General features: G+C 44.6%; 1 protein-coding gene across 1 annotated transcript in view; it reads right to left on the reverse strand.

The window, feature by feature from the left end:
• The window catches only part of IL17RE (interleukin 17 receptor E), a 121203-nt gene that overhangs the window by 40642 nt on the left and 53029 nt on the right, over positions 1 to 27532 (reverse strand). Inside the window, exons 2-4 of the mRNA XM_082265784.1 lie at positions 20695 to 20710; positions 15167 to 15304; positions 4283 to 4389 (exon numbers count right to left, since the gene is read on the reverse strand). Coding sequence (XP_082121910.1) covers positions 4283 to 4389; positions 15167 to 15304; positions 20695 to 20710 — 261 coding nt within the window. The remainder of the gene's footprint in view (positions 1 to 4282; positions 4390 to 15166; positions 15305 to 20694; positions 20711 to 27532) is intronic.

Raw genomic sequence — 27532 nt, forward strand, 5'->3', positions numbered from 1 at the left:
CATATTTTCTACTACTTAATGTCATTCATGAATTGTTGATTATTTATTTATTCATATTTATTGCTATTTATCAATTGTTGATAATTTATTTGGCACTTGCCACTTTATATATTTATCACTTGGAAGATTAATTTATTCATCTATTTTAGAGCAGCGCTGATACTCACACTGTGTATATATACAGTGCCAGGGCCGATCCTAGGGTAACAGACGCCTGGGTGCAGAAATATTTATGGCGCCCCCCTGCCGTGTGCCTGGGCCGCCAACAGCTCTGCCGGCTTCCCTGTCCCTCCAGTGGCTGTGGGTACACAGGAGCATCTGTCAGGATGGAGAGTAGTGAAAGGGGCCAGTAAATATGTCATTTACAGGCCCCTTCCTTTAGTGAATGAATGGACATAGTGTGCGATCGGTACTGATCGCTCCTGTGTCTACTGATAACTAAGTATAGTAAACTGTGTTTACTATGCTTCAGTTTATGAATGAACAGGAGCCTCTGTCTCCTGTTCGTTCTTCTACAGTGCAGCTAAGGCTACAAAAAATGGAATTGAAGAATGTGTCCTCAAATCCTTTCTCTGTCTCAAAGGTGAGATATCAGGGGTCTGTTTAGACCCCTGATATCTCACCAAAGGACCCCCCCCTTCCTCAACAGAGTTGTAAAAAAAAAAAAACTATTTTAAAATGTAAAAAATATATTGTGAAAAAAATATTTTTTAAACATTGTTAAAAAAATATTATTTTTAAGAAATTGTACAAAAATAATTTTCAAAAATGATGAAAAAATTTACAAAATGTAAGGTCTTGTTCAAACTGGTTCTCTGACCATAAAGTGTGAATGAGAAGTTTGCTGGAGCCACCTGTTACTCTATGAGGATGCAATGGCTGTATAAATACAGCCACAGTTCCTAAATTCTCAGGTGTGAAGGTGAGAGGCCCTGAATGCATACTGTCTGTGCTTAGGGCCTTCCACCTGCATCCACACACCTATCAAATTACGACCTGCAGGTGTGTTCGTACTGCTGCTGCGTCCCCATAGGGTAACATAGCCGGCCTGGACACAGCAATAGCCACTAATTCACACTGTATAGGCCACAACACCTATGTGAATGAGCATGAGGAGAACATGGGATAGAGGAGATGAGACTGGAAGAGAAGGAGGACATGTGATGAAGAAGTAGGACATGGGAGGGAGGAGATGGGACTAGAGGTGGATGGAGGATATATAAAGGTGTAAGAATTTTAAAATAAAAGTGGGTGCACTGAAGGATTCTGTGGGAGGGCCACAGGGAGGGCCGTGGGGAATGTTGGTGGTCAGGCCTGGGGGGACCCAGGCCTATAGCTGTGTAAAGGACCCCATCATTTCTGATGGCTGCCCTGACAGGAAGCCTGTTATCCATGGCAGAGAAGTACTCAGCCCCACTTTTTTAAATCTATAGGGGAAAATCTTGAAAGTCAATTCTGGAAAATTTCAAGGCTAATAGGAAAGGAATTGTCAAACAAAGGACATGATGGAGAGCCAGTCACTGCCACAGAGGACATTTAAAAAAAAATAACATACAAAGAGAAGAGGGTCCTCCTTTTTATGTGACTGTGGTATGTTTCACTTTTAAAAGAGACATGCTGCCTTGGCACTGAGAATGAGTGACCAAGTTCTGCTGTGCCCTGAAAACTATTAGACAAGAGGGAGTGAACACTATAGGAGTATATTTATAGGCATGCACAGGGGGTGTGCCAGGTGTGCCTAGGCACATCCTAACCACTGTGTGCGGTGTCAATTGCCCCTATTGCCTGGCCTCCCCCCCCCCCCACCCCCCCTATCACGCTCCCAGAAAATTGGCCATTCCCTGATGAAGCAGCAGAATTTCAACTTATCAGATTCTATGGCCAGCTTGAAGGGGATACTACAATAACTGATGGAGGGGAGGAGAGCTCATCTATCCTGGCCCCTAGCTCCGGGGGGATCCTCCGCTCGGTCCCGGGATTTTACTGCAGGATCACACCGGAACTGCCGCATTCTCCTTGGCAATGGAGAAAAGTGCAGCAGTGTGCCGACGGAAATTACCCCGCGTCGCCGCTAGATGGCAGTGAAGAGGCGGCAACAGCCAAGCAGGCAGACAGTCACGGTGTACAGTATGTAGAGGCTCCGTTCTCTCACTGCTGCAGTGAGAGACTCCCGCGACTTGCGGGAGATTTTTAGGGTTATGTGCGCCCCCCCCCCCTCACGCGGCGCCTGGGCGTGGGGCACCCCCCGAACCCGCCTAGGATCGGCCCTGTACAGGGCCTTGCAAAAGTTTTCGGCCCCCTTGAACTTTGCGACCTTTTGCCACATTTCAGGCTTCAAACATAAAGATATAAAACTGTAATTTTTTGTGAAGAATCAACAACAAGTGGGACACAATCATGAAGTGGAACGAAATTTATTGGATATTTCAAACTTTGTTAAGAAATAAAAAACTGAAAAATTGGGCGTGCAAAATTATTCAGCCCCTTTACTTTCAGTGCAGCAAACCCTCTCCAGAAGTTCAGTGAGGATCTCTGAATGATCCAATGTTGACCTAAATGACTAATGATGATAAATAGAATCCACCTGTGTGTAATCAAGTCTCCGTATAAATGCACCTGCACTGTGATAGTCTCAGAGGTCAGTTTAAAGTGCAGAGAGCATCATGAAGAATAAGGAACACACCAGGCAGGTCCGATACTGTTGTGGAGAAGTTTAAAGCCAGATTTGGATACAAAAAGATTTCCCAAGCTTTAAACATCCCAAGGAGCACTGTGCAAGTGATAATATTGAAATGGAAGGAGTATCAGACCACTGCAAATCTACGAAGACCTGGCCGTCCCTCTAAACTTTCAGCTCATACAAGGAGAAGACTGATCAGAGATGCAGCCAAGAGGCCCATGATCTCTCTGGATGAACTGCAGAGATCTACAGCTGAGGTGGGAGACTCTGTCCATAGGACAGCAATCAGTTGTATACTGCACAAATCTGGCCTTTTTGGAAGAGTGGCAAGAAGAAAGCCATTTCTTAAAGATATCCATAAAAAGTGTTGTTTAAAGTTTGCCACAAGCCACCTGGGAGACACCAAACATGTGGAAGAAGGTGCTCTGGTCAGATGAAACCAAAATCGAATTTTTTGGCAACAATGCAAAACGTTATGCTTGGCGTAAAAGAAACACAGCTCATCACCCTGAACACACCATCCCCACTGTCAAACAAGTTGGTGGCAGCATCATGGTTTGGGCCTGCTTTTCTTCAGCGGGGACAGGGAAGATGGTTAAAATTGATGGGAAGATGGATGGAGCCAAATACAGGACCATTCTGGAAGAAAACCTGATGGAGTTTGCAAAAGACCTGAGACTGGGATGGAGATTTGTCTTCCAACAAGACAATGATCCAAAACATAAAGCAAAATCTACAATGGAATGGTTCACAAATAAACATATCCAGGTGTTAGAATGGCCAAGTCAAAGTCCAGACCTGAATCCAATCGAGAATCTGTGGAAAGAACTGAAAACTGCTGTTCACAAACGCTCTCCATCCAACCTCACTGAGCTCGAGCTGTTTTGCAAGGAGGAAAGGGCAAAAATTTCAGTCTCTTTATGTGCAAAACTGATAGAGACATACCCCAAGCGACTTACAGCTGTAATCGCAGCAAAAGGTGGCGCTACAAAGTATTAACTTAAGGGGGCTGAATAATTTTGTAACGCCCCATTTTTTCAGTTTTTTATTTGTTAAAAAAGTTTGAAATATCCAATAAATTTCATTCCACTTCATGATTGTGTCCCACTTGTTGATTCTTCACAAAAAAAATTACAGTTTTATATCTTTATGTTTGAAGCCTGAAATGTGGCAAAAGGTCGCAAAGTTCAAGGGGGCCGAATACTTTCGCAAGGCACTGTATATATATAATTATGTACTGATGTATGATTCTGCACAGTAAAACTGCTATGGGGCGGACAGCAGCTGGTTGAACAAAAAAACATTTTGGCCGGAGTTACACTTTAATGCAGATACATCTCAACATATCACAGTAACCAGAGTGTATCTAGGAAACCTAAAACCACTTTGTACCTTAACAATGTTTACATTATACAATAAACTGAAGAATGATATGTAACCTTTTATCAACTAAAAGCAATCAGAAAAAGAAAGAAAGTTTCTGATTGGTTACTCTAGGCTCCAGTATCGCTCTTATTGAATAAACCCGCATACCCTGCTATTCTGTAGCAGATGGAAGCTGCATGTGATTTTTATATGATGCAGATATACAATGGCACTCACCAAGTCCCCAACCAGAGAAGTTTTTCTTTTTAAAATTCTGATTGAATGAAACCGGTTATTGCTGATTTCCAGAAGCCTGATGTCAAAGCCGCGGAACCTGGGGAGTCCTGCAACAAAACAGATAAAGCTGTAATGCTGCTTATTTTTCAATTTTTCAAAGGATTAATACAGAAAACAAAAAGGATACAATAAAGACGAAGAAGCACATTTTAAAAAAAAAAAGTCTTGTTTTTTATAGTCTAAATCCGAAGTGAGTGACATTTAGTTTGATAAAGCATTGTGGTTCATAAACAAAAGCCATGTTGATTTTTTAAATACTGTTTTCACTATTTCATTCTTTTTCCCCATCTCAGTGCTGCTGATCTCCTCCTGGCTCTTTCAGCCACTTCCTTTCTACATGCATTCATTCCACGGTCAGCTGCACATCATTGCTCTGGACCAGCTTCCTGAAAATGATATTGGTGGACCTTGCTTGCACAAAGAGCATCAGCTTAAAAGCTTGTAGGACGCAGTAGGGAGACAGTTGGCCAATTAGAAGAAGGCAACCACACACCAACTTGAGAGTGATAGTAGATGATAAAAACTTTTTATTGAAAATCCATAAAATCCAAAATGACAAACCAGGGACAGGAGGGTAAAAAACAGTTGACGCGTTTCACCAAACTATGTTCGCTTAGTCATAACCGTGAGGGAGACAGTTGGCACTGTATAATAAGACGTGCCAGCACAAGGACCTTCAGGGCTGGGTCACCAGGAATAATTTTTATTAAAGTTGAACTATGAGGAAAGTAAACATTCTCCCTTGCACCAGGGCTGTCCCCGCACTGCAAGGGTTAAATGTTTTTTTAGGTCTAATGTACCAAAAAAAACAATATTACTTACCCGATCCTCTGCTCCGGCTGTAAGACTGGTCCCCGCAGCCTCTTATGTCCCATGTTCTGGTGGTCACATGTCCTCTGACGTCATCAAGACCAATGTAGAGCCAAGAGCCCTTGGCAGGACACGAAGACGCCGAGGAACAGTCCACGGTCAGGGCATGGGGGAGTAGAGAGGAGCCCTGGAACTTGCTTTCCCTGGAGGTCAGCTTTAATGAAAGCTGCACATTTCTAAGACTAAAAAACATTTCTAACATGACATTAACATGCTAAAGCTTAGTGGTGAGAAAGAGAAAAGAGAAAGGATGGGGGGGGGGAGAAAGAGAAGATGGGGGAGAAAGAAGAGAGAGGATAGGGGAGGGAGAGAGAGAGAAGACGGGGGAAGGAGAGAGAAGATGGGGGAAGGAGAGAGAGAAGATGATGGGAGAGAGAGAGAGAGAGAGAGAGAGAGAAGATGGGGGAAGGAGAGAGAGAAGATGGGGGAAGGAGAGAGAGAAGATGGGGGAAGGAGAGAGAAGATGGGGGAAGGAGAGAGAAGATGGGGGAAGGAGAGAGAGAAGATGATGGGAGAGAGAGAGAGAGAGAGAGAGAGAGAGAGAGAGAAGATGATGGGAGAGAGAAGAAAGAGGATGGGGGCGGGGGGGAGAGATCATGGGGGGAGAGAGGATGGGAGAGAAAGAGAGAAGATGGGGAGAGAGAGAAGAGAGGATGGAGGGGGGGAGAAGAAAGGGGGAATGGGGGGAAGAGAAGAGAGGATGGGGGAGAGAGAGGGGGGATGGGGGGAAGAGAAGAGAGGATGGGAGAGAAAGAGAGAAGATGGGGAGAGAGAGAAGAGAGGATGGAGGGGGGGGGGAGAGAAGAGAGGGGGGATGGGGGGAGAGAAGAGAGGGGGGATGGGGGAAGAGAAGAGAGAGGATGGGGGGAGAGAAGAGAGAGGAGGGGGAGAGAGAAGATGGGGGGAGGGAGAGAGAAGGTGGGGAGAAGAGAGAGAGAGAATGGGGGGGATGTGGAGAGAGAGGATGGGGGGGGAGAGAAGAGGGCGGAGAGAGAGAGGATGGGGGGGAGAAGAGAGAGAGAGAAGATGGGGAGAAAGGGAAGAGAGAGAGAGAGAATGGGAGGAGAGATAGAATAGATAACAGGGGGAGGGAGAGAGTGAAAGACAAAGGAGAAGAAAAGAGAAATGTGTGAAAAAAAAGGTGGAGAGATGGAGAGTGAAGAAAGAGAGAAGAGAAGAGAAGAGAAGAGAAGAGAAGAGAAGAGAAGAGAAGAGAAGAGAAGAGAAGAGAAGAGAAGAGAAGAGAAGAGAAGAGAAGAGGAGGGAGAGGTCTTTACATACTAGACCACTAGGTGACAGTGTTGCTCATCTTTCCCTCACTGTAGAAGTCATTGGATGGACATTTGTACTATGATTGTCACTATCACTGTCACAATATTTGGTGATTGAACCATTGTTAAGACTTTCTACATTTACATGGGAAAGACATTTCTACAATCAATTACTATGCAGTACAAATGTGGACTGGTGAAACAAAAAACAAAGAGTTGTGAAATCAATGACAATAGTGTCAGAAAGAAGTTCAAAACATTCCCTTCCAGTCTAACTGGTTTAAAACTGGTGTAATAGCTCACAATTTAGATGTGCAATTGATTTTGTACAAAAATGTCAACGCCAGTTGATTTAGGATGCTCTGCTCTTTTCATACACATGAACAAGGCATTCTGTAGATTTAGGGCCCCTTCACACTGATGTGTTTTTGCTGCGTTTTTACCTTGCTAAAAACACAAGAAAACCATAATAAAATATTTCCCTTTAAATTCTATGGAACTCTTCACATTAATGTACTGCAGTGCCTTTTGAAAAGTCCTGCATGCTGCTTCTATGGCAGGCTTTTCAGAACTGCACCAAAAACGCATCCCCCACCAACCCCCCGTTGAAATGAATGAAAAATGCGTTAAAAAACTGAATAAAAAATGAAAGCACCCCTAAACTCAAACACTTCAAACTTATAACACATTTACATGTTATTGTCATTTCATAAAATGTTTTCGGTCTTTTCGTTTTATTAAAATAATACCTGCTGAGTCTACCATGAAGTTTAGACACTTCCTGTTATAGAGTGACAACTGTCTCTCGATTGTGCTCTTGTGTTGTCATTTGATCACATGAGCCCCCTGGTGGAGATTACAAGTAGCTGCACCGACACAGATTGAACAGGAATGGTCATAATCAGGAAGACGGCCTGGAGCAATGATGTGCAGTCAATACTGAATGAGTGCATGCAGTGGCTGAAAGAGACTGGAGGAGATCTGCAGCACTGAGATGTAAAAAAAAAAAAGGAAGAAAAGATGATTTGCAGTGCTTTAGCACATTAATTGTTCTCTAGTCAAGGGTTCAGATCTACTTTAAAGTTTGCAAAAATTCCAGGTGGGGGAACTTTGAGATCAGTGACGCTGACTTTGCCCATCCTGCCCATTCCAGGGGTAGCCGGGTTCTTAACCACTTCACGCAAAATCACGTACCTGTACATTTTTAGGAAGTGGTTGTACCAGGGGATGTCTGCAGCTAGAAGCATCACCCTGCTACCATTTTTTAGAGCGGATGGTCAGCTTTCATGTGATAACAACCTATGCAGCTAAAAAGCCATTATCACAAGCAGGGCCAGGGCCATCTTACCGAATTGGCATGCTGGGCAGTTGCCCAGGGGCCCCACTTGCCCAGCGCCCCAGCCCCAGCCAAGCTTTAGTCTCGATTCCTGTGTGCATCCCGCCTGCCGAATTTAGCAGGTGTCAAGCACCTGTCGGCCCTGTGCTGCTGTCAGGCCACTTGGGCCGTGGAGGGGGAGCCCACAACTGCAGGAATGCCTGTCTGCCTCCACGGGAACAGGCGCACACAGGATAGTCGGGTCTGACTCCCATCCGTGTGTGTGCTCACTGGGCCCAGCCGCCCAACTTGGAAGCTGTCATTAGCCTGGCACTGCTGTACCAATAAATATCGCCTTATCCATAATTTTAATTTTTATTCTCGTGGGTGATTGTGAAGGCGGGGCCCCAGTGCACTGCATTGCCCGGGGCCCTTTAATGCCCTTAAGATGGTACTGATCACAAGCTGCAGGAGGGGGCGTTACGCCCCCCCACCTCCCGCCGCTCTGCCCGGGTCTCCCGTCCAATCTCCTTGTGGTGCCCCATACCTCACATGATACCACAGTGTCACGGGCAGCTGTCTCTTCTACCCACCCCTTGTACTGGCCCTGGGACTGGAATACAATTAAAGAAAGGTGTAGGCCAGGGACAGTCAGGCAGGGAAGGAAAGGGTTAGATGCTGCTGGATGAGGAAGTGAGGAAGGATCTGAATAGCTGCAGCTTCTGATGCACATTGTGAGAAGCTCACAGTGTGCAGTGATATCAGAGTAAGCCATTTCAGTATAGGAGAGGAGTCTGTGTGCAAGACGGAAACATGCCCTGGAGCCCAGCTTTAAGGAAATGTACTTTTTGCCGAGCCATAAAATGGTGTAACAAGCTGCGCTAAAAGATTTCTATTGTCTGGTGTGTACACTTAAGATTATGACGTAGAGGAAGTACAAAAAAAAAGTAGGACAATAGACAGCGAGTTCCTCCAGAGTATCAGTGCACCTTGTGACTGCAGACTTGGCAATATTTGAACCTTTCAGCTTCGTTCTTGTAAGCAGGAAAACTATAAGAAGCTAAACTGCACCCCTGTATAGGAGGAGTCTGTCCATTGCAACTAACTCATTGCACCATTTAAAGAGTAACTCCACTTTTGTTGAGAAAAAAATCATTCCCCTCTGCGTGATCTCTGTATATTACAAGGATTGTAACAAACTTTGTTGCAGATTCCTACCTTTTGTTATTCTGAAGAAATACCTGTGTGTTTGTCTGTGTCCATGTGCATAATGAATCTAAAGGCATAGATCCCAACTGTCCCTGATTTGAAGGTCTGTCCCTGATTTGGAAGAAAGTCCCTCTGTCCCTCTTTCCTCCTCATTTGTCCCTCATTTTGGTCTGATCTATAGAGTTGTACTGTATATAAAATTCATTATTTATGTTTCAAAATGTGTTTCCCAGTGCTAAACCTTTCATCCAATTTCTAAATTGCTTCAAAAGCCAGTAGAAAGGAAAAGCACTTGTGGGTTTACCTAATTTTTTTTTTTTTTTTTGGTGTAATTCTCCTTTAAGGGGGCGTGACAGGGGGGGTGTCTTATGCTTACATACTTTTGCTAAAAGGTGTCCCTCATTATTATTATTATTATTACTATTATTATTATTATATAGGATTTTTATAGCGCCGACAGTTTACATAGCGCTTTACAACTTGAGGGTAGACAGTACAAATACAATACACTTTAATACAGTAGGAATCAGAGAGCCCTGCTCGTTAGAGCTTACAATCTAAGAGGGAGGCTCAAGAGATAAAAGAGGTAATAACTGTGGGGGAGGGGCTGATTGAGAAAATATAGTCAGGTCCATAAATATTGAGACATCGACACAATTCTAATCTTTTTGGCTCTATACACTACCACAATGGTTTTGAAATGAAAAAGCTGTGCTTTAACTGCAGACTTTCAGCTTTAATTTGAGGGTATTTACATCCAAATCAGGTGAACGGTGTAGGAATTACAACAGTTTGTATATGTCCCTCCCACTTTTTAAGGGACCAAAAGTAATGGGACAATTGGCTGCTCAGCTGTTCCATGGCCAGGTGTGTGTTATTCCCTCATTATCCCATTTACATGGAGCAGATAAAAGGTCCAGAGTTAATTTCAAGTGTGCTATTTGCATTTGAAATCTGTTGCTGTCAACTCTCAATATGAGATCCAAAGAGATGTCACTATCAGTGAAGCAAGCCATCATTAGGCTGAAAAAAACAAAACAAACCCATCAGAGAGATAGCAAAAACATTTGATGTGGCCAAATCAACTGTTTGGAACATCCTTTAAAAGAAAGAAGGCATCGGTGAGCTCAGCAACACCAAAAGACCCGGAAGACCACGGAAAACAATTGTGGTGGATGACCGAAGAATTCTTTCCCTGGTGAAGAAAACATCCTTCACAACAGTTGGCCAGATCAAGAACACTCTCCAGGAGGTAGGTGTATGTGTGTCAAAGTCAACAATCAAGAGAAGACTTCACCAGAGTGAATACAGAGGGTTCACCACAAGACGTAAACCATTGGTGAGCCTCAAAAGCAGGAAGGCCAGATTAGAGTTTGCCAAACAACATCTAAAAAAGCCTTCACAGTTCTGGAACAACATCCTATGGACAGATGAGACCAAGATCAACTTGTACCAGAGTGATGGGAAGAGAAGAGTATGTAGAAGGAAAGGAACTGCTCATGATCCAAAGCATACCACCTCATCAGTGAAGCATGGTGGTGGTAGTGTCATGGCGTGGGCATGTATGGCTGCCAATGGAACTGGTTCTCTTGTATTTATTGATGTGACTGGATGAATTCTGAAGTGTTTCGGGCAATATTATCTGCTCATATTCAGCCAAATGCTTCAGAACTCATTGGACGGCGCTTCACAGTGCAGATGGACAATGACCCAAAGCATACTGCGAAAGCAACCAAAGAGTTTTTTAAGGGAAAGAAGTGGAATGTTATGCAATGGCCAAGTCAATCACCTGACCTGAATCCGATTGAGCATGCATTTCACTTGCTGAAGACAAAACTGAAGGGAAACAAGCAGGAACTGAAGACAATTGCAGTAGAGGCTTGGCAGAGCATCACCAGGGATGAAACCCAGCGTCTGGTGATGTCTATGTTTTCCAGACTTCAGGCTCTAATTGACTGCAAAGGATTTGCAACCAAGTACTAAAAAGTGAAAGTTTGATTTATGATTGTTAATCCTTCCCATTACTTTTGGTCCCTTAAAAAGTGGGAGGCACATATACAAACTGTTGTAATTCCTACACCATTCACCTGATTTGGATGTAAATACCCTCAAATTAAAGCTGAAAGTCTGCAGTTAAAGCACATATTGTTTGTTTCATTTCAAATCCATTGTGGTGGTGTATAGAGCCAAAAAGATTAGAATTGTGTTGATCTCCCAATATTTATGGACTTGACTGTAAATCCCATCTCAAAATGTTTGAGGTATGGTAATCAAATAGGCATATATACTGTGACAGTGTGAGGCCCTGCCACTATGTAAACTGGTATAAAAAGGACTCTACCAACTCATAAATGCACACAAAACCTGGGAGACAGGACGTTAAATAGGCTGTTCCTGACCCAAGATGGCTGCCAGAGTCATATGGGGTGACAGCATTCAACCAGATTGCTTTCCCAGTGACCCAGGAAACCATAGAGGAACTAGTGTTCCTCTTGATTTCCTCTCCAGCTGCAGGACCGTTGCGACAAGCGCCACCTGCAGTGAAGAAGGTAGACTGCACCTGCCTACAGGTATCTATTTACTCAGCACAAACTCATCTTTCTGGCAAAACATTGGGCAATATATTTTGTTTGTGTGCACTAAAATTTATGTTAGTGTGTTTAACTAATCATTTATTTTTTTTTTTATTCTCCTTTAAAGGAGAATTTTTATCACGGTAATTTGTACCAATGCTTATGTAGGTAGACAATACACCTTTCTTTCTCTTTCTATTATCACGGTAACTTGTACCAGGGTGTATTCTATGTCTTCATACTTTTGCTAATAGGTGTCCCTTGTTCCCATCTCAAAAAGTTGGGAGGTATGTAATGGCTTGGGTTTCATAAGTATCAACCATCTGCTGCACCCGCAGGGCTCTATTGAGGAAAGTGGCCAGGTCTGCATCCCTTTAGATGTGATTTCCTATTGGGGTATCTCACCAAAAATGACCTTTTTGTTGCAGAGGATGCCTGAAATCTGACTTGTACCTTAGGCAGACTTCTGGGAAAATCAGTGAGCCAATCACACAAGCAGGAATTTATGTTTCTGGGGTGTGGTCAGTATACATTCTGTGTACAGAACAGCTCCAGGTTGTCATATTGCATTTTACAGAAAATTACAGCGGCTGCAGATTTAAAAGGAAAGGTAATTTTTAATAACATTCAAATACAATATGACATGAGTCGCAATTGTTTACGCTATATTATTTTTTTTATATTTGCTTTTTTTTCCCACATGAAAGTGGAGTTACCCTTTAGGCCCCTTTCTCTCTTGTGCGACTTGTCCTGTGACTTGGGACTGCACAGTCCCATGACAAGTCATACCCCATGATTTCCAATGAGTACCATTCATATCTGCGCTACTTCAAGTCGCAGCAACTTCAAAGTAGTCCCTGCCCTGGTCCAACTTTGATGCGACTTAAGGTCCATAGACCTCAAGATTACACAGGCATTGCTTAAGTCGCATCAAAGTCGTGCGACTTTCAGGTCATACAAGTGTGAAAGGGGCCTTAATTAAAGCATTGGTAGTAAAATATCACAATGTGACCACTAGATGGCGCTGAGAAGCATAGGAAAGGAGCATACACATACTGTATGTTTTTGCAACAAGAGATACAATGTAACAGTTCTGGAGAACGCTAGAGAGAATGATAAAGAAATTGTAACCAATTACTTACTAAAGCCATCCATAGATGGATCAATTCTCAGCCGGTTCTATCTATGGGCAGGTGGAATGTACCCAAGTCGATCCATCAATTGACTTGGGTACAACCACACTGTCAGATTTTTAGCACGGAATTACTGCTGGCTGCTATAGCCACCAGCAATAATCACTGTGTTCTGCCAGCCAGGAAGGCTCCCCACCGGGAGAACACGGTAGCTCCACGGGAGAGATTTCCCCATCAACACTGACTTTGTTAATGGGGGAATCAAGCATAGATACATAAAGAATAGGGGCTGGCCATAGATGATTTGTTTTTCTCAATTAGCCACAGGGCTGATCAAATTATAATGAATGGATATCCACACAAGCGAGGTAGATGAAGGAATCCTCCATGCTATGCCATTGTATTCTGACAGTGGAGACTCCTCCTCTGCCAGAATACACAGATCAGTGTTGCGGCTGATTGGCTGCAGCTGCTAATCCAATGAAAACTTTCCAAACAGTCCTGTTCAACAAAAGTTGATTATTATATTGACTTCTGTTAAACGAGAATGGCCATACAGTGCATTTGGGAAGTATTCACAGAGCTTCACTTTTTTATGTTACAGCCTTATTCCAAAATGGATTAAATTCTACAAACAATACCCCATAATGACAACGTGAAAGAAGTTTGTTTGAAATCTTTGCAAATATATTAAAAATTAAAAAACAGAAAAAAATGTACATAAGCCTTTGCTCAATACTTTTTTGAAGCACCTTTGGCAATTACAGCCTCAAGTCTTTTTGAGTATGATGCTACAAGCTTGGCATGTCGTTTTTTGGGCATTTTCTCCCATTCTTCCTTGCAGGACCTCTCAAGCTCCATCAGGTTGGATGGGGAGTTGGTGCACAGCCATTTTCAGATCTCTCCAGAGATGTTCAAGTATGGGCTCTGGGTGGGCCACTGAAGGACATTTACAGAGTTGTCCCATAGCCACTCCTTTGTTATCTTGGCTGTGTGCTTAGGGTTGTTCTCCTGTTGGAAGATGAACCTTCACCCCAGTCTGAAGTCCAGAGCGCTCTGGAGCAGGTTTTCATCAAGGAGGTCTCTGTACATTGCTGCATTCATCTTTCCTTCAATCCTGACTAGTCTCCCAGTTCCTGCCACTGAAAAACATCCCCACAGCACGATACTGCCACCACCATGCTTCACTGTAGGGATGGTATTGACAAGGTGATGAGCGGTGCCTGGTTTCCTCCAGACATGACGCTTGCCATTTAGGGCAAAGAGTTCAATCTTTGTTTCATCAGACCAGAGAATTTTGTTTCTCATGGTCTGAGAGTCCTTCAGGTGCCTTTTGGCAAACTCCAGGCAGGCTGTCATGTGCCTTTTACTGAGGAGTGCCTTCTCTCTGGCCGCTCTACCATACAGGCCTGATTGGTGGAGTTCTGCAGAGATGGTTGTTCTTCTGGAAGGTTCTCCTCTCTCAACAGAGAAGCACTGGAGCTCTGTCAGAGTGACCATCAGGTTCTTGGTCACCTCCCTGACTAAGGCCCTTCTCCCCCGATCGCTCAGTTTGGCCAGGCAGCCCGCTCTAGAAAGAGTCCTGGTGGTTCCAAACTTCTTCCATTTACAGATGATGGAGGCCACTGAGCTCATTGGGACCTTCCATGCTGCAGAAATGTTTCTGTACCCTTCCCCAGATCTGTGCCTCCATACAACCCTGTCTTGGAGGTCTACAGACAATTTCTTGGACTTCATGGTTTGGTTTGTGCTCTGACATGCACTATTAACTGTGGGACCTTATATAGACAGGTGTGTGCCTTTCCAAATCATGTCCAATCAACTGTATTTACCTCGGGTGGACTCCAATCAAGTTGAAGAAACATCTCAAGGAGGATCAGTGGAAACAGGATGCACCTGAGCTTAATTTTGGCAAAGGCTGTGAATATTTATGTAAATGGGATTTTTTTCATTTTCTATTTTTAATAATATTACAATATTTTCAAAGATTTCAAATAAACTTCTCTCATGTTGTCATTATAGGGTATTGTTTGTAGACTTTTGAGGAAAATAATAAATTGAATCAATTTTGGAATAAGGCTGTAACATAGCTAAATGTGGAAAAAGTGAAGCGCTGTGAATACTTTCGGGATGCACTGTAGATGGATCATAATTCAGCTGTTCCCTGCTGAACTGTCCAAATTCTGGTCCATCTGTGGCCAGCTGCTTAGATGGGTTTATTACTATCTTCAAGCTTTTCAAGCCAAATTTAAAGGATTACTCCACCTTGAGCTGCATTTTCAAAGCTAGGTGGATGTTGATGAGTAGAATCATCCAGCAGACTCTGGTGGTGATAAAAGTCCACTATGGGAAGCTGCATGTTCGCTCCATTATTTTTTGAAATATAAACAAGTGTCCGTCATTTACTTAAAACGTATTTCCCTTAAAGGGTTCAGAACATTACATCGAATTACCTGACACATTGAGTGAAACAGCGATCTGTACGCAGGGCTTGTTGTCCCACAGGACGGTGGAGACGTTGAGGGCATTTCGGGGAAGGTTCCAGGGAGACGTCAAATTCTCAGACTTTGTTATAGGAAAGAATGGAGAGTCTGTTGAAAAAAAAAAACAGAGGATCGAACATCACTGAAAAAATCATGAAGGTGTATCTAGAGCCATGGATGGATTTGGGTGGGTTAGACCCTCTGGCAGGGTTTTACTGATGTTGGTGTCCCTGATAAGAAGGTTCAACCTCCCTGTGTGTCCTGGACTGGTGACCACTAACATAAAGACATAAAGTGATTGGAATCCAGGGTGTTGGGGGGTAAATCTTCCACTTCCATTGACAACTATCATGCACATAGGACGTGCACACGCAAAGGAATCCAGGGGAGGAAAATGTGAACACATCTAGGTGTGTTTAGGTTCGTCAAGCGTTGGGGCGTTCATTCATTCCATTGGCCAGAATATTAATTTTTAAAAAAATGTGATGGGGGAGTGTTGCTAGATGTTAATGGGTCCTTAGGGCCAGTTCACACCACAGTCTGGATCAGGGGTGGCCCATCCATTGGGGGGAACAGGGACGCCGCCCCCCCATCCATGCATCCAGCCCCCTAATCTACATGCAGGGCGCTGGACGAATGGATTCCAATAGGGGGATTTTTTTTTTTTAAGCATGTGATTAGAGCCAGAGGCTCTAATAGGCTTCAAAAAGGGGTGGGCTCGGGCGCAGAGCACTGCACCCTGAGCTTACCCAGTTGTGTGACAATAGTGAATGAATATTCGCTATTGTCACACTGACTCTGCTCCCAGCCAATCAGGAAGAGGGTTGTAAGACCCCTTTCCCAATTGGCCAAAAGGAGAAGCGAACTTCGAACTTACAGGCTAGTGGCCAGGAAGAGGCAGAAGAGACATGGCTGGAGGAGGAGGACAGTGGCTCAGCCATTCAGCACCCAGTTTGGACAGGAGGAAGGAGAAGGTAAGGAGGCAGACAAGGGAATGTGCTGCTTGACTGACTGACTGACTGACCCGACCGACCCGGGGGGGGGGGGGGGGGTGCGCATTGGTTTGCCGCCCCCCCTCCCCCGAATTACCGAGCACCAGCCGCCACTGGTCTGGATGCATTTCTGCAAGCGCTGTTTTAGTGTCAGAATTGGCCTGGTTGGGAAGTGGTTAAATAAGGGCATGTGCGTTCTGGTGCATTTTTGGTGTTTTACTTTGTACCAGTACAGTACAGTGCAGAAAAAAATGCATGTTCTATTTTTTCTGGACCTGTAACGCACTGGTTTGAACTAGGCCATTGGAAACCATATAACCTATCATCCATGTGTTTTTGATGCAGAAAAAAACACACTGGACTGCATGTGGTGTGAATCGGCCCTTATAGACAACAACTAGCAGAAAGGCCTATAGCTAACAGAAGCGCTCATAACCATAGCCAAAACATGGGACTTAGCCCCGGTTCACACTAGGGCGACCTGTGAGGGGACCTGGTCGCCTCACAGGTCGCCGCAGGTCGCCTCCCATAGGAAAGCTGCGGACCCGTTCTAATAGGAGCGACACAAGTTGCTCCGACCTAGAAAAAGGGTCCGGAGCTTCTTTGGGGCGACCAGGAGGCGACCGCCATAGACTTCAATGTTATGAAGTCCGTGGCGGCCGCTCTGAGGTCGCGGCGCGCTGCTCGCACCGCGATCTCGGAGGTCGCCCCTGAAAGTAGCGTCGCTCCTATGTGAACCGGCGCTTAAACATTCCTAATTATCAAAGTAACTTAAACAAAAGTAATTATATAACAAAATGCAAACTTTTTTCTTCTGGTCGCATAAAATCTAAATAAACCCACAAATTACAAATCTGCGTGTCATTAGATGATTAGATTGCTTTACAATTGTACCCATAAGTATCACAACCTCTAGGCTCCTTTCACATACTGGCGTATCGGATCGGATCGATTCTGCCCATGATTCCGAATCTTTGCAAATCGCAGGACGCCCGTGCGATTCCCGTGACTTGCAATGGCACCTCAAGCGCGACGCGATATTGTTTGCACGATTTTACCGCGATTCATCGGACAACAATTGTGATAAAATTGCGCAAGCAGAACCGCGGGACGCCTACAAGAACTTCTTTTGGGGCGACAGGCATCCCGCGATTCCGATACGCCAGTCTGTGGTTAACGTTAACGGCTCCCCTTTCCTCCCACACACACCCTCCAAAACCGCATCAAAAAGTGGGTGTGGTTAAATTCCACTAACAGTAGAAGGGTCTTAAAGGGGCAATAAATACCAGGAACGCAGAGCCTGATATCTGCATAGAATAGGGGTGCCACTGAACCTGGGAAGCAAAGTAGTTTTGAGTGTCCCATAAAAAATTTTGGAAGTTTTCAAAATCTGTAGATTACACTGTATGGGAGGGTTCTCCAGGGCTGCTCAACAATTGGGCCATCAACAGAGTGGCTCCTTCATAGGTAAGTTTGGATGTCGGTATAAAGTAGTCAAGATGTTTGCAACTTAGAAGAACCTGTTATACTATCTGAAATGGTGAACACGGGTGCTTTCAATTTTGAGGGTTTTGAGGAACCTCCTTTTTCAGAGTTCTGGGAATATATTCGTTTGAGTCTAGTTGGTAACTGGATCATTTATATCTTGAATCATTAGGGGCTTAAAATGATATAAGCAACCAATCTGAGATTACATGCAAAAATGGTTGACACACAATCACGGACTGCTCAGGACTTGGGAAGGACCACCAATAGAATGGATCCTTTTATGTTTACGTTTGGATGTTGGTGGATGAGAACCACAGTAAAAAGTAGTCTTGATATTTGCAGCTTTGAAGAAACCATTTATTTATTTAAAAAAAAAAAAAGCTAACAAAGTTACACCCAACACATTTCAGGGGTTTTGGGAATCCTTCAGAGCTCTGAGAATATATTAGTTTGAGTGCAATTGGTAACTGGATCTTTTATGTCTTTAATTATCAGGGGCTTACAATGTAAAAAGCTATAAGTTCAAGTCTACATGTGAATTGGGTTGACACACAATCACAGACTGAGCAACACTTTGGAAGGTCCGCCAACAGAGCAGATCCATCGAGGGTAATGCCCCGTACACACGTACCGATTGTCGGCCGTAAATATTCGGCCGACGACCGATCGGCCGATTGTAGGCTTGTTAGTATGATACAGCCGACAGCGCATTTTCGGCCGAACAGAATCTGTCGTGCAGGCATTAAAATTTTTGTACGCCGACAACAGAACGGCCGATTGTTCGCCAGTCAGTACAGAATTCGGCCGACAAACAGCAGATTAGCAAGACTGGGCATGCTCAGAAAAGAAAAAACACAGGGAAAGTTAACCATCACATGACATCACTTCTGCAGTCGGCTGTTGTTGGCCGACAAAATTTGTGTGCAGTCTTTTGCACTTTTCAGCCGACAGGACAGCACCGGACAAAAGACGGCCGATCGTTCAGCCGACAATCGGTACGTGTGTACGGGGCTTAAGTTTGGGTTTGGGTTCTGGTTAATGAGAACCACCACAAAAGTCAAGATGTTTGTAGCATTCAAGAAACCATGAATTCATCTGAAGCAAAAATCTAACAAGGCTACACCCTATATCAGTCATGGCGAACCTTGGCACCCCAGATGTTTTGGAACTACATTTCCCATGATGCTCAACTACACTGCAGAGTGCCTGAGCATCATGGGAAATGTAGTTCCAAAACATCTGGGGTGCCAAGGTTCACCATCACTGCCCTATACAGTTCAAACGTTTTGAGGAACCTTTTTCTTCAGGGCTTTGAGACTATATTAGTTTGAGTCGAGTTGGTAACTGGATCATTAGGGGCTTACTATGTGATAAGCAAATAGTCCATGACTACTTGTGAAATGGGTGGACACACAGAGCACTGAGCACACTAAGTTCCTAAGACCAAGACATAAATGGTTCTTCAAAGTTACAAGAATCCTGACTGCTTTTAAGAGCTCCACACCCATCTCTCCTGAGCTTGAACCTTGCAATACAAGTCAGAAATGGCAGTTCCCATATCTGCACCCGCATGTAGTATATATTATATTTGTTCATCCTTGGGCTTCTTTTCAGAAAAGTTTTTGCTGCTTCGTTAGGATAGTTATATACATAGTTACATAGTAGTTGAGGTTAAATACACAACAGTCCATCCAGTTCAACCTGTGTAGGTGTGTGTCAGTGACGTGATCATTTCCCATAACCCTGAATGCAATGATCTTTGAGATGCACGTCCCAGAGTCTTTTAATAGTAGCCATACTCCCCGCAGTTACCACCAATTGTGGAAGAGAGTTCCACAATCTTACCACCCTTACAGTGAAAAGCCCCTTACGTAGCTTAAGGTTAAACCACCTCTCCTCTAATCTCAATGTGTGGCCACCTGTCCTCTTACACTCCTTGAAACTAAATTGTTTTTTTCCTATGCTGGGATCGCCATTGAGGTATTTGTAAATCGCTATCATGTCCCCTCTCAGGTGTCTCTTCTCCAGGGAGAATAAATCAAGCGTTTGCAAACGCTCCTCATAATTAAGGTCCTCCAATCCCCTAATTAGTTTAGTTTCCCTCCTCTGCACTCTCTCCAGTTCCAGTACATCCCTTCTGAGGATTGGTGACCAGAACTGGATAGTTTGAGATTACAATCCAGGGCCAGTTAGGCATGACACTAATGGTTTGATACACACAATAATTAATGACAGAGGCGTAACTAGAACCTTCAGGGCCCCAGTGCAAGAAACCATGAAGGTCCCCCCAGACCCCTGGACGGGGCCCTTTCCTTCAAGTCTGGGGCTCTTCCCACTGATCCTGGGGCCCTTTACTCTTGTTGCGAGGCCCTTTATTACGGTCCCACAGCGGGAACCTTTCACAAGTTCTGAAGTGGGCCCCTTCCTGCCATCTTGGGGCCTCCCCACAGTGCTGGAATGCCAGGGCCCGGTCGCAAGTGTGACCTTTGTGATCCTGGAAGTTCAGCCACTGGTGTCAGTAGTTTTTATTTTTTAGTATTTTAATTGTATTATTTTTTTTTTTGCAATGTCACTGACTATGACTCTGTCCATTCAGAAAAGGAAGGAGCTGGTAAATTACATATTTACCGACCCCTTCCTTGTTCTCTATTGTGACACATCCCCTGCAGCAGCCGGCAAGAGAGGGGAGGGAGCACAGTGAGGGGGGACCAAGGGAGCACACAGGGGCCCATAGACAGCAGAACACAAGTGAACTGGATAGGAGGAGTGGCGGGGGCAGCATACAGAGGAACCAATCTCCTCCATTTTCCTCCTACAGCTACAGGAGGAAAAATGACAGTGATTTCCCTACATGCTGCCCCCCCCCCTATCCAGGTGTACAGGGGAGCCGTACAGGCCCCCTGGAGCATGGGGCCCGGTTGCAATTGCAACCCCTGTAGTTACGCCCCTGATTAATAAACCTGCAATCAAAAGACATGTTCATGACTGTAATATAAAATAATAAAAATAAACACTTACCTATTCGTCTGTATGCCTGTAATAAAGGAGAAAAATGAAAAGCAGTTAGACACACAGAAAAAAAATCAAATTTAAAATTGTATCCTGAAGTTAAATATATTTTTAAAAAAATTCAAATTGTCAGACTCTGGTTTTAGAATACATTTGCATCAAAGTGTAAAAATGTATCTGAACCCAAGAACACAGATGTAATATATTTTAGCTTATTAGTCTTTAGATGTGGTGGGTGCATTTTTCTTTTTCAGGCTTTTTGCCCCTTTTTTCTAGCCTGATAACAATGGTTGATTTGTACATTTTTAAAGTGTGCATTTATTAGACGCATTGATCACCTTTGTAATGGTTTCTCCCCACCCCCTCCTTTCTTATAGGAGAAATCGGATACATTGTACTAAATCTGACTCTATGTTCCTTTTGTATCAATGGTGAAACTCATTAAGGTTACAGTGTATCTGAGTTAGGCCCCTTTCACACAGGCTTTCCGATCCCCCTGTCAGTTTTTCAGGCAGACCTCATCGGATGCTCCATGCACCTCTTTGGAGCAGCGGGTGTCAGCGGTGACATGTCAGATGAAACCCGCTGCTATCCGATCTGATCCTGTCTGTGAAATCCAGATGGGTGGAAACCCTATTTTCCATCCATTTGGAGGATCGGATCAGATCAGATGAAAACGGACAGGCGGTCCATTATCATCCGATCTCACATAGAGGAGAGCAGGGATCTGACAGGTCTGTCTCTGCAAAGTAAGCAGATACAGACCTGTCATCAGCCTGCTCAGCGGGGATCGGCGGATCAATCCCTGCTGAGTAAAACGGAGTCCACTCGTCATCGCTCGTGTGAAAGGACCTTAAAAGTGGTTGTAAACCTCTATCTACCTCTATCTATAGCGTGTAATTTTCTCTAAAAGTGCACTAAGTGTAATTTCTGCCTGCTGTTTCTTTCCTTTGTTATCAACATGAATCACTTCTGAAAAGTTTTCCTGACACCAAGAGAAAAATGGTGACAGGGGAGGGAGATCCAGCACACAGCCTGTGATTGACAGCCTCAGCTCTGTTCCTGTGTGCTGTTTAAAGGGGGTGTGTTCCTTCTCTCCAATCAGCTCTCAGAGCTCTCCCCACTGAACTCTGCAGAGTGTGATTTCAGCTCTCCGCCCCCTTTCTTCTGACAGCTCAAGCAAGCTTTATAAATTCTGAGTTTTGAATGGCTGTAGAGAAGAGCAGACTGCAGATTAACAGGTACAATTTATGTAGGAGGATTTGTTTCACCAGTGTATCACCTGAGGCCTGTCACTTCACTGGGTATATGTAGGGGGTTACAATTACTTTAACCAGTTGCCGACTGTATAACTTACATACACAGTGGCAAAGTGGCACTGCTGCACTGGATCATGTACCTAGTATGTGATCCTTCACTTACGTGCAGGCGTGCCACCAGGGTCCCCCTCCCACTGTGATTGAACCTGCCAAATCTTTCGGGGTTGAGCCTTGGTTCACATTAATGCGATGCGAATCCGCAGCCTGTTCCCGCATCGCACATGCACCCCCGGCAGTTCACACTGCCATATGCGATACGCTGGGGGTGTCAATGTAATCTTAACGACACCCCCAGTTTGATCGCATATCGCAGTGCGATCGTGCAGTTCGCACAGGATCGGATCGCACAAGTGTGAACCGCTGTGCGATCCGATCCTGATGCGGCTGCCAAAAAGTGTCCCTGTGCGTGTTTGGTGCGGCTGCGGTGCGAATTTAGCCATACAAACTGTATGGCTAAACTCGCACCGCACAGCCGATCACATGTAATGTCGGAGCAGTGCGCTACGACATTACATGCGAACCCCGCACACGCACAAGTGTGAACCGGGGCTTAGGGAGAACAGCAATCTGCCTATGTAAACAAGGCAGATCGCCGTTCTGTCACTGGGAAAGGCATGAATCCTGTGCTCCTGTAAAGCAGGGACACGGATCTATGCCTTCCCCTAGTAAAAGCACCTCCCCCACTGTACACAAAATCACTTCCTAGGCACACAATTAACCCTTTCATTGCCCCTGATGTCAACTCCTTCCCATACAGTATCATTAGTACAGTGACAGTGCATATTTTTAGCAAAAAGTGTCCCAAAAAGTGTCAGAATGTCCGCTGCAATATTGCAGTCCTGCTACAAGTTGCTGATCGCAAAATATTGAACACCATAGACACACTCCTAAACCTTGTGGACAGACTTCCCAGAAGAGTTGAAGTTGTTATAGCTGCAAAGGGTGGGCCAAATCAATATTGAACCCTACGGACTGAAGGCCCTTACACACGTACCGATCGTCGGCATACAAACGTCGGCGGACGAAAGATCTGCCGATTGTACGCGTGTTAGTATGGTGCCTCCGACAGATGTCTGCGCACAATCCGCGGACAAAAGTCTTTCGTGCAAACATGAAAATTTTTGTCTGCGGACACCAGAACGGACGATTGTTCGCCTGTCAGTACAGAATTCGGCCGACAGACCGCAGATTTGCAAGACTGGGCATGCTCAGAAAATTAAAAACACAGGGAAAGTTAACCATTACATGACATCACTTCTGCAGTCAGCTGAAGTCTGCAGACAAAATTCTTGTGCTGTCCTTGTGCTGTCTTTGCACTTTTCAACAGACACCGACATCCCGGGGAGAAAAGACGAACATTTGTATGCCGACGATCGGTACGTGTGTACGGGGCTTAAGACTGGGAAGCCATTGAAGTTCATGTGCATGTAAAGGCAGGCGTCCCAATACTTTTGGTAATATAGTGTATATTCTGTTTTTAGTATATGTTTGTAGTGGATGTTCTGATTTTATTTTCTCGAATAAAAAGAATTTCTCTATAAAAGTTTTTTTTATGGATATATGACTGAGATGTTTATTACCATGAAAGTCTCTTTTCTCTTTTTATGTGTGTGACGTGCTGTGTATACAATCCCCATGGCACACAGAAGACTCAAAATACCCATAAAGAAGAATGATCTCCACAACAAATGTCCCCGGAGCTTCTCAGTGACAACAACATCACCTCACTGGCTACATGCTTGTCACATTATGAACTTCATTTTTAGCACGCAAGCACTTTTTTCCTTTTTCTACTGAGGACTTTCACTGGTTACTTGCTTGCCCCAATACGTTGGACTCTTATTTGCACATTGGATGTGTATGTTTTTTGCACTGAATGTTTTCATGCAAGGTGGATTTACCATATTTGTTTACGCGTTTTAGCACTTTACGTTTTTAGGCACATTTTATATCTATTGCTAAAGGTTTGAATATTGATTTTGGGTTTGCACTGTTTCCTATTTTACATATTTCTTCACGTTGTGATGAACAGCGGCAGCCGCCTATTAGTGTACATTTTTATCTTTTAGTGCAGATTTATTCTCTTTCTTAAAAACTTCAGGACCGCCCGCTGCAGCGAACCGACGTAGGTATACGTTGGTCGTGTGCCTGCAGCTAGGGGGCTAGCGCATGCCGCCGGCGGCGCCCTCCCGCCCCCACTCATCAGTGGGGAGTCCGATGCATGGGGCTGGCAGCTCCGATTGCCACCCGACACCCGCGATCGCTCCCTGCTGAGAGAGAAGAACGAACGGTCAGCTATTGTAAACACAACTGACCGTTCTTCTCTCTGGAATGATCACAGAGCTCCTGTGTTCCTTTTATATAGGATCACATGTCTCTATGGTCATTTCACAAGCCCCGCCCCCATACAGTTAGAAACACGCCCCTAGGTACACATTTAACCCCTTGATCACCCACAGTGTTAACCCCTTCCCTGCCAGTGACATTATTCCAGTAACAGTGCATAATTTTAGCACTGATTACTGTAGTAATGTCACCGGTACTTCCAAAAGTATCAAAAATGTCAGTCAGGGGTCCGATCTGTCCGCCAAAATGTCGCAGTCCCGCAAAAAAAAAAAAAATCGCAGATTGCCGCCATTACTAGTAAAAAAAAAAAACAATAAAAATGACATAAATCTTTCCCGTAGTTAGTAGACGCTATAACTTTCGCGCAAACCAATCAAAATACGCCTATTGAGTTTTTTTTTTTACCAAAAATATGTAGCAGAAAACGAATTGGCCTAAAATGTAAAAAAAATTTCATATTTAAATTTTTTTTATTGGGAATGTTATAAAGCAGAATGTGAAAAATATTGTTTTTTTTTTTTTTTTTTTTTAGAATTGTCGCAATTTTTTTGTTTATAGCGCAAAAAATAAAAATCGCACACGTGATCAAATACCACCAAAAGAAATCTCTATTTGTGGGGAAATAAAAAACATCAATTTTATTTAGGTACAGCGTCGCACGACAGCGCAATTGTCCATTAAAATAACGGAGTGCCAAATTGCAAAATATGGCCTGGTCATTAAGGGGGAAAATCTTCCGGTCCAGAAGCGGTTAACAAAACCACCTCGCCTTTCTTTCTTCTAGTTTTCTATAGACTGCGCCCATTCTTTGTCCTTTTTTCAGGCACGGCCGCTGTCTCTGGGTTGCTGTTAATGGAGCTGTTTTGCAAAATTCCGTTCTGGTCAGTAGATTTGTTTGGGACTTTGGTGTAATTAATCATTGCAGGTGTGTGAGAAATAACTGATCAGTGATGAAGATTCTCAGAAATGAAGGGGGAAGGGGCACTGCTGTCTATGGACAGGAAGAAACGATCGGTGAATACAGCTGAGAGCGAAGGAAAACAGTAATGCTCCTTTCACACGAGCAATGCGCCCGACGGACTCAGTTTTGCTCAGCGGGGATCGATCCGCAGATCCCCACTGAGCAGGCGGATGACAGCTCTGTCTCCGCTCTGTGTGCAGGGACGGAGCTGTCAAATCCCCGCTGTCCTCTATGGAGATCGGATGAGGACGGACCGCCTGTCCTTTTTCATCCGATACTATCCGATCTTCCAGGCGGATGGAAAATAGGATCACCGTCCATCTGGATTTCACGGACAGGATCGGATCGGATGGCAGCAGGTGTCAGTGGAGATGTCACCACTAACATCCGCTGCCCCATAGAGGTGCATGAAGCATCCGATCAGGTCCGCCTGAAAAACTGACAAGCAGATCGGATCGGAAAGCCCGTGTGAAAGGGCCCTAAGGTGGGAGTTTGCTTTCATCACGAATTTTAGTTGTCAATTCAAATTGATTGAAAAGCTTTTAGCTAAACATTGGCTAGTTTTGTGTAAGGAAAGGATATCAGAGCCGCTATTTACACCAGGAGTCTCCAAACTAAGCCCCACGGCCACATCCGTCTACTACAGGAATTTATGTGGGCGGCAGCTGGGGTCATTGGCCTATCCCGTATGCAGAGATTGAGGATTCAGATCAGCAGAAATTGAAAGTCTCTGTTTCAACCTGATGTAAGGACTTCTAGGACTCAGATGTAAGGGGGACTCTGCTATGGGCCTTGATGTAAGGTGAGACTTTGATGTAAGGGGGGGGCTTTTTTGGAGTCTCTGATGTAAGGGGGGACTTTTAAGGAGACCATTATCTAAGGGGGGCTTTGTTGGAGTCTCTGATGTAAGGGGGGACTCTTAAGGACACCATTATCTAAGGGGGACTGTGTTGGAAACTCAGATGTAAGGGGGACTCTGATGTAGGGGGGACTCTGCTATGGGCCTTGATGTAAGGTGAGACTTTGATGTAAGGGGGGACTTTGTTGGAGTCTCTGATGTAAGGGGGGACTCTTAAGGAGACCATTATCTAAGGGGGACTTTGTTGGAGACTCTGATATAAGGGGGACTCTGATGTAAGGCGGACTCTGATGCAGACCTTGATGTCAAGAGAGACTTTGATGTGAGGCGGGGCTTTGTTGGAGTCTCTGATGTAAGAGGGGACTCTAATGGGGAATCTGATGTAAGGAAAGACTCTAAAGTAGGGGGGACTCTAAAGGAGAGCATTATCTAAGAGGGACTCTGATGGGGACCATGATGTAAGGAGAAACTTTGATGTAAGGAAGGACTTTGTTGGAGACTATGATGTAAGGGGGGGGGACTTTGCTGGAGTCTCTGATGTAAGGGGGGACACTAATGGGGACCCTGATGTAAGGAGAGCCCTTGATGTAAGGAGGGACTTTGCTGGAGTCTCTGATGCAAGGGGGGACACTAATGGGGACCCTGATGTAAGGAGAGCCTTTGATGTAAGGAGGGACTTTGTTGGAGACTCTGATGTAAGGGGGGGGACTTTGCTGGAGTCTCTGATGCAAGGGGGACACTAATGGGGACCCTGATGTAAGGAGAGCCTTTGATGTAAGGAGGGACTTTGTTGGAGACTCTGATGTAAAGGTGATTTTGAAGGGGACCTTGATGTAAGGAGTGACTTTGTAGTAAAGAGAGAGTTTTTTGGAGACTCTGATGTAAGGTGGACTCTGATGGGGACCTTGATGTAAGGAAAAACTCTAAAGTAAGGGGGAGACCATTATCTAAGGTGGACTCTGGCCGGCCCTACCATGGACCCAGGCAGAACTTCGAGAGGGGCAGCAAATTGATTCCCAAGATTTTTTCTCCAGCAGTTTTGTGTGTCCTCAGTTTGCGGCTCGTTATGGGCGGCTTTTCCCCATCTCATACTGCCGCCAGGTAAACTGATGGGTATGAGGAGGCGGAGCATCTCCTCCAGGGAACGCCCCTCGCGTGACTGTGGTGTGCGCAATGACGTCAGACATCAGCACACTCCCATCTCACGCAGGGCAGGCTGGATCCTCTAGGGGGCGGTGAGTGCAGCAGACACAGGAGTGACAGGAGGACTGAGGACAGACAGCGGGTGTTTGGTGGACCGGTCCAGTGGTGAGTTATGGAAGAAGATAACAGTCTATATAATATTTTCTACTTTTTATATTT

Source organism: Pelophylax lessonae (assembly GCF_965119305.1).
Source record: "Pelophylax lessonae genome assembly, chromosome: 8".
In the NCBI taxonomy this organism is placed as follows: domain Eukaryota; kingdom Metazoa; phylum Chordata; class Amphibia; order Anura; family Ranidae; genus Pelophylax; species Pelophylax lessonae.